Below are 8,858 nucleotides of genomic sequence, written 5' to 3'. Positions count from 1 at the left end.
ATATATAATATGTTAGCTGTTTCATAAATTCCGTTATTGCATTAAGATATCTTTATTACAATATATATGTTTCATTCGTCTTTATAAATATTAACATTCTTCTTACTCAGTGACTTAATTTTTCTATGAATTTTATTACCTCATATAAATATTGTTAATTTTCTAATTTAAGTGACTATTTGTATTACACTATTATTGATAATCTAAAAATTATTATAACAAAATAAATACTTCTATTAAATAGAATTTAAAAAAACTTTATTCATAATGAAAAAATAAAGTATGCAAATAATGGCAGTTTTATTAGCTTTCGGGTATATTTTAATGTTTATACTATGTACAATAAACTAAAGTAAGAAATATTTTAAATACAAATATAGTTCGTTAAATAATTATAATGAAACTTAATTAAATAAAAATATATTTATTTATTCTCTCTCGTTATTTAATCCATTGTTATTACATGAATATTTTACATAAAAATAATATTATAAAAAATAATTTTATAAAATAAAAAATTATGAAAGTAATTAAAACATTTCATATCAGATTATATTACTAATGTATTGATAAAATAAATTTTACAAATATATTATACAAAATTACAAGTTTTATCGAAACTTTTATTATAAGTAAAATCTATTTAGTTATTCTTATGAACCTTTCAAATTATTAAAAATATATAAACTGTTCAAGATATGCCTTAATAGAATATGTAAGAAATATATATAAGAGCATTTTTAACCTTTTTTCATTACTTAATAAGAATAACAATAAATTTTTTCAAGAATTTTAATGAACAGATAAAATAATATTCATACTAAAATACAACTTGTCGAAATAACATTTAATTATCTATTAAATAACATTAAACAAAATATCTAATATACTGCAGTATTCATACATACACATATACACTTAAAAATAACCACTTTTGTACATTATAGGCGTACATCTTTTATAGGAATGAATACTTTCTATTGATTTTTTTCTCTGCATATAAATAAGTAAGAACCAAGGTTCATGAAGGTCCACTTGAATAAGAACTGACTATTATAAAATTATATAAAAGATGTAGTAAAAATATTTTTAAAAAAAATGCAAATCATTAAGATAAAGATTTATTATCGTATCGACCTAACATTCACATTGTTAAAAAAATGGAAATTTAAAATCGAATTTATTTTCTAACAAATAAGGAGTATTTAAGTATAAAAATTTGCTCATAGTTATATTAAATAAATATTTCATACTATTATTTTCTAAATAATTCATTTAATATTAGTACCTACAACTTATTAAAGATATTTACTATTTAAATATCGACAAATTATATATTTAAAAATAATGTTTTATATATGCTACTCTTTTATAAATGATTATGCACAGTAAAATTGAATGAATTATAAAACTTATATTAGAATGATTAATTTTGTTTTAATCTACATATTCGAATAAAGAGGATCGACACTATATTTGAAGAATTTCTTAAAGAACAAAATATATTTGTAAACTAAAATTGTTCATCTTATATGCAGTTAATTATTATACAATAGCTAATGTTTCTAATGGTGGCTTAATGAAATTTTGAAATTATATTAACCTTGTGCAAATACATGATAGATTATAAAAGTTAGATTGTTTTTTTATTAGATTAATTTAACTTTATATATTATAATATACATATTTAATTGTGATAAGACCAATGCTTATACATAAAATTCTCTTAGAAAATTGTAAACGACATAAATAATTTGTTATTAAGGAATATCTGATATTTAAAAAAATTTAATTTATATAAGATGTAATTCGTAAGCTAAGTTTAAAAAATTTTTATTATCTTTCAGTTTATATTCAGTTTAAATTTGTTTTAACTTTATATTTTTTGGGTAAAATTTAATAAATATTTATTATATACAACTTCATAGATTTAATATTACTAGTCTCACAAGAATATTGTTATTTATAATATATTTTCGTATATTATACTATTTATAATTAATATGATCTATTAAATGTCTAAGAAAATTTTATAATAAATTTATAAAAATATTATTTATAAATAACCATCTGCTATAGTATAATTCCGCATTCAGCAAATCAACATACGGATTTTTCTATTTTTAAGAAATTATTCACGCAAAAAAATAAAATTATATACAAATTTAATGTTAGGTGATATTTACATTTTATTTATTTCAATTATTCACTGAAATATATGAAATAATTTATAATAGAGCATCGTAGTTTGGTCATAATTATTATTTTGTATTCGTAAATTTAAATTAAAAATACTAATTAATGTTTTATAATAATACTATGCATAATAGAGCTTTTTAAAGTAAAATTAGAATATCAGAAAACTGAATTCTTCTATACAAAAATTAAATCTAAAAATATTATAACTAGATAAAATGGCTAAAATTTTATTTAATTATCATATTCAAGTTATTATTGGTTATTTAAATTAAACTTATTACTATTAAAATTATATAAATTATAAAATTCAAAATAATTTTATTGCATTTTTTGTTTATAGATTTATCTATAAATTCTTTGTATTTCATTTATTGCAAATTATAATTTTAGATTATTATAAATGTATTTAAAATTTTTATTATCTATTTAATCAAATTTATTTTAAAAAATATCTAAAATCTTTGATCAACATCACAAAGAAATAGATAAATTTTAATAATAATTTAAATATTTATTGTATAATATTTATATTTTACTATCATATCAAATATATTAGATATATGAAAAAGAAAACTGGTTATTTAAATAATTGTAATACAAATTCCAATATAATTTTATCAATATAAATCAAATGAGACCTATTACTTGAATTCATGTTTTCTTATCAATATTATAAAAGTTATATCATTAATAAAAATATTCAGTCAGGCCACAAAAAAGTCGAATGAAATATAACTTCAATATATGTTAGATTTCCGTTTCTTTAATAAAAAAATTCATTTTTATAGTATTTGAACAAAACTGATATATCTAATTATAGACTATAGATTAACTTTATATATATATATATGCTTTTTTATAATATATTTGTGAAATTATAGTTTAATTTGTTACAAAACAGCAGCTACGAAAGACAGTATTACCCAAAATCGTAAAAATCGATGCAAACGAATAACGCCAGTCCACTGTATATATAGGCACAGAAAGAGAAAGAAAGAGAACTTGATATGTTTTATACGCCGGCGCAGAAGTTCAAAGATTCGTTTTCCTGATCTCTGCAATCCAGCAGGTCTAATATCTAATAGCTTTGATACTGCGCATGTACACAGAGGGTGAGGAAGGGTGTAATACATAAGAGTACGGATTGTACAAGAAAAAAATGAGAACGAAAGAGAGACAAAGAAAACGAATGAAAATGAGAACAAGAACAGAGTTGTAAGCCCAAGCTCCAAGGAAGGGCGCGTGCGTGCGATGGCGGTACCTTGCATAGGTCCAATAGTCTTAGCCTAGCCACACCCGGATCACAAGTCATGTAGTCGTTTTCTTTACCCTCCCGCATACAGCGGACAATTGTTGCTTCTACACGCCCACAGGTGGTACTCGGTTATCATTTTCTTCTTTTTTTCTAATTCTATTTTTTTCTATTTTTCAGCTTATTTAAGAACATTATATTTGATTCCTCCTATCATTTGTTTATACTCATCCTTATTTCTACCCCTTGACTTTTTGTTAATTCTTTCTTTCTTTCTTTTATATTTTGCCGGCAAATACTTGTTACTACTAGAGCTACAAAAGTTTTTATATAGTGAATAAATTAAGAATTTGATTAGACGTAACCTGATGCATATTGATTTGATAAGCGATAGGAATTAGAAATATATGGTGGTATGGTATATCCATATAATATAATGGCATACTGAAAGAAGAATAAAAAGAAAAGGAAAGAGATACTGCATGTTCAATAAAATTGCAGTGATAGTGGTGGCGGGAATAATAATAATAGTGATAAATATGAGGCAAAGAGAGAAGATGGCATGTAAGTAGAAAAAGGGTCGGGTATCAAGCTACCAGTTTGTATGAACAATAATATGTTTATGCAATAATAGCACAATTATCAGTTGCAGTTCTATTCACTAATAAATATTAAACTGTAATTGACTACAAAAATCATAAATATTAAATGCACAAGGACCTGTTATCTGACTTGTTACTCTTTTGATGTTTTAATTTCGCTTTTTTATATTCATTATAAATATTACAATATTGATTGCATTTGAATGAGAGCTTAGAACACTGAGAGATAATCAATGAGTTGCTGAAGTGTCAAAGCTACATTTACTACGCATTACAATGAGTGAGTTGAAGAAACATTTTGTTAATTTTCCAATGCCATAGTATATAAATGAAAGTAAGACACAGAAAGAAAGACACGTAGTAATACAAGAAAAATTATATAAATTGAAGATGTAATATCTCGTAATAGAAGAAAATAAATTAATCTTAATTTATAATACAAATAAAGAATAAATAAAATAGATATTTTTATGTGTGTGTGTGTACATTTGTGTTTTCCTGGAATAAGAGAGAGTAAGTGACGCTAAAACTTAGAAATATAATACGTATGTACAAAGTTTTTTTATATATAGAATCCATGAACAAGAGTTTTTTATGTATTGTTATTTTTAGTTATGATAAGAATTTGAAACTATGAAAACTTAAATATAATTATAAAAAAATTGTAAATGCAAATATAAAAAGAAATATACTTAAAGCATTCATAGAATAAGTAAGTTCTTATATACTTAACGTTGAATTAAATCAGGAATGTGAATTTAATCAATAAACTTCCAGCCCCGCGCATACAACGAAAGCAATATTGCAACAAGGTACAGGAAACTGATACAAGCTATATTTATCGAAACAAGAATTAATAAAAATTTAATAAATAAAAGTAATAAAAAAAGACATTTTTATACACGTAAAAATAAGCAAAAAATAGAGTGAAAAACTTTTCGTAGAAAATTACTTTTTATAGCTTCCCTTCTAAAAAGAAAAAACAGCGATCGAAGAGAAATTGTCGAGGATCACTGATCATCTAATAACACTTACGCTTCGATTGTTCGTAATCCTGAGCTGCAGTCACGCCCCAACGTGCGTATGATGCGACACTTCACATTGGTCTCCTGAGTCCCGGTACCCTTCTACCCGTTACTCAGTTCAGCCCTGTACTGTCACTTTCCTAATAAAGATGCCACGCTGTTATATGGTCAAAAAAGCGCTATGCAACAAGTACATTAATAGTGTGGCCAGAGGCTTCGAAGGTTGGAGTACTCACTGCAGAAGTTCGACGCCGCCACCTGAATCACAAGTTAAACTCCCAGCACCAAAACCTCGTTACGCCTCATCCCTTGCCTCTGGTAAGTTTTTGTTATATTTATATTAACACACAATTGAAATAAGGACTAATATATAATTATAATAGCATTATTTAATTCCAATTGTTGCATTTAAATTAAAATTAAATTTGCATCAATTTATACTTGTTAGTCTAATGTAATAATTCTTTATTCATTAAATTTGTAATTTATCTCGAAAAGTTTTACTATTATTTTAGAAATCATTTATATAACTTAATGAAGTATTTTGCTTTTTTTCTAATACTCAATAATTATATCAATATACAAAGTACTTATATTTTCTTTTGAAATAATATTATTCTGAATTAGTTCTAATTTTAATTAAGTGTCGCATAACGTGTATATATATTTAATATGTTGACTATTAACTATAATGATAATAATAAAATATGCATATATTATAAAATAGTTATATTTTGTAATATTTTTCCTTGTTATAATTGTATTTTTCATTGAAATTTCATAATTAATGATATACATTATTCAAAATTTTCAACAGAATAATATAAATTAATATATCTATATTATAACGTTAAATTAATTATAGGGTGAACTAATATTTGTTTAATACTATAATTTTTATATTAATTATCATATGGTATTTATATTATAATTTATATTATAGTACATATCGTATTGAAAGTCATTGGAAAAACATGAAACTTAAAGTATTAACTATAATTATTTTATTATTATTTAATTATTTGAATTTAAATAATGTAATATTATTGTTGAAATGATATGATAATAATTATAAATATAAAATAAATTATATATTAAATTATATGATGATAATCTCTGTAATTTATTTTTAGGAAATACATTGTCGTTAAAAACATAATTTATATTTCTCATCAATACAATTTTAGGAATATCAATTAAAGAACGCGTACCTACGATCATAACAACCCCTTCATCTATAGTTAGTCTCGAAACTTCAAACTCAACTGCACCAATAGCCCTTGGAATAGGAGCAACAGAAATTATTAAGGACGTTAAAACGAGCATCTGCAATTCTTCGCACTTGGAAGATACATGCTCTAGTAGTCTGGTTAGATCACCAGATAGACCACCAAGATCAATTGAACAACCACTGGCTAAATCAGCTTTCTCTCGACCAAAGCAATTCAAATCAATTCACTGTTATGAAAATGACACCACAAACCATGATATTCTTATTCCAAGGCCTTGCATATCATCCAATGCAGAAATACAGCTCTTCAGGGATAGGCAAGTTTAAAAGAACATCAAACAGCTAAAAAAATTTTAATGAATTTTTATTAAATATTTAAAAAAACTTTAATGGAGATATTAAATTCAATATTGATAATTTATTCACTCACTTATTCGTTATTTGTAAGGAACAGTCATAAATTATGATTTTTATATCAAAATACTATTAAAAATTCTTTTAAATCATTTTTATAAATGCATAATGTATTTAAATAAAAAATAAACGAAATAAAATTTCATATTAAACAAATATTAGCATATCTAATAATGAAAACAAATGAATAAATAAATAAAATAAAATATAATTGCAAAAATTATTAGTTACTTTAATTTTTTAATTTTTATTTTTTAAATATTTATTGAATTATTAAATTTAAAAAAATTATTTTGAATAATTTTTTATTATTTTCTAATTTTATATCTTCTGTGTAATTATATTTAAAGAAGCATATGATATAATATAAATAAAACTATAAATATTTTACAATAAATCTGTTATTCTTGTAATTTTTTTTGTAAAAGAGGATAAAAATATTGAAACTAAAAAAGATGTAAAATTTATAATATAGAAAATTTCTATTTTTATTACTATTGATATGATTTCTAATATTTTTCCGAATGTATGTTGACAGTAGGATTCTAATAAAATATGAATTATAAATAACAATTTTAATCATCACCTACGCAATTCGAATATAAAGTACATTCTTTGAAAATAAAAATGCTAGATGTAATAAATAATAAATTTATTATTTTACCAAGAATTCTCCTTTATATTTAAATGTACACTAATAGTTATTTTGGATCCTTTGATAGCTATAATATTAACATATCAACAAAAATAAAGAGTTAAATTATTCAATCAATTACAACCATTTGATTTCAATAATCTATATATGAACACTAATTTTACCTCGGTTTTAGATCAGCAGCAGAAACGGAAGCAGCTCATGATTTATTAGAATTATCACGATCCCTGCCACCCCTACCACCGCCAAGTATTGTAATTGGCCCGCAAAATGTTATCGAACATCCAACAAGTGATATTCAAGAGATGACAGTTTACCAGCCTAGCGAACAATCAATGTACCAAGTCAACACAATTGATCTTACGAGCACAACTACCTTTTATCATCCACAACCCCAGCATCCGCACATTCATCCAAACACAGGTCCACCAACCAGCATAATTTATGAACCAGCAACATTGGTACATACGGTAAAAACTTAATAAAGAACATATAGTCTATAGTTGCTATAGTCAATAGCAATATAGTCAATTTCAATTATAACAATTATTTTATTTTATTAATTTTTTGATAATATATTAAACATTATTTAAAAATGTTCACAGTTTAACTATATTTTATGGTAATTTATGTATGAATAATTAATTCACATCAATGATATAATAGAGAATCTTTCAATTCATATGCTATTTTCCGTTGTATATTGTTATTTTAGCAGTTGAAATAAAATTGATCTACATTAATTATCATGATGTTGTAGAAACCATTCTTAAATATAATCACTATTTTAGCTAATACATATTTATAAAGCTAAAATTTATATATTATAGCTAATAAAATTAAATTTATTAATTCAAGTTACGATTTATTGGTACATATATATATATATATATATATATCATTTTTATCGAAATAATTTACTTTGTTTTGCTGCACCTTTAATCCATTAATAATGTAAAAATAAAAATGTTATAATACTTTTATTATAAAATATATAGTTATTCAATTTTTCATTTCATTCACACTCTTCAATATATACTCTTGAAAAATCGTTATTGCATATTACTCGAATGATAATTTAGTTTAAAATTAAACAAAATTTTATATCAAATAACTAATAAAAATATTAATGTTACATTTTCAATTAATTAATACTATTTAATCATATTGATCGATATGATTGAACTGGCGATACAAAACCTAGAGGATCAAATATTTTTGCAATCTCAGATAGAATGAGGCGGTTCGTAAATTTATTATCTTGTCTCGGTGTCTGTATGGTAGTGAATGAAAATGTATCTTGTTGAGGAGACCATTTCAGCCCAAGAATTTTTGTTGTGCAATCGTCGAACGAAACTGCTTGTGGTTGAATGTGACTGGCATTGACTGCAGTGATGACGTCCTTGTGTGTAGCATACCATTTTGCAAGTGGAAAACCGCCCGCCATGCAGAGGTCTCGTAACTGGAGGGCAACCTTTAC

The 8,858-nt window shown here is 23.7% G+C and overlaps 1 protein-coding gene across 3 annotated transcripts in view; it reads left to right on the top strand.

Moving 5' to 3' along the window:
* Positions 1–4,702: 4,702 nt before the first annotated feature.
* Positions 4,703–8,858, top strand: part of LOC105365914 (protein escargot) — an 11,387-nt gene continuing 7,231 nt past the window's right edge. For 2 of the 3 annotated variants that reach the window (XM_011504205.1, XM_011504204.1), the window contains exons 1-3: positions 4,703–5,396; positions 6,266–6,626; positions 7,554–7,839. In XM_011504205.1, coding sequence (XP_011502507.1) covers positions 5,228–5,396; positions 6,266–6,626; positions 7,554–7,839 — 816 coding nt within the window. In that variant the 5' untranslated portion in view covers positions 4,703–5,227. Of the gene's footprint in view, positions 5,397–6,265; positions 6,627–7,553; positions 7,849–8,858 lie in introns of all 3 variants that reach the window. The other variant, XM_011504203.1, reaches the window with a different exon arrangement.

This window comes from Ceratosolen solmsi, unplaced genomic scaffold, assembly GCF_000503995.2.
Source record: "Ceratosolen solmsi marchali unplaced genomic scaffold, CerSol_1.0 scaffold19, whole genome shotgun sequence".
NCBI lineage: Eukaryota > Metazoa > Arthropoda > Insecta > Hymenoptera > Agaonidae > Ceratosolen > Ceratosolen solmsi.
This window is presented reverse-complemented; position numbering and strand designations above follow the sequence as displayed.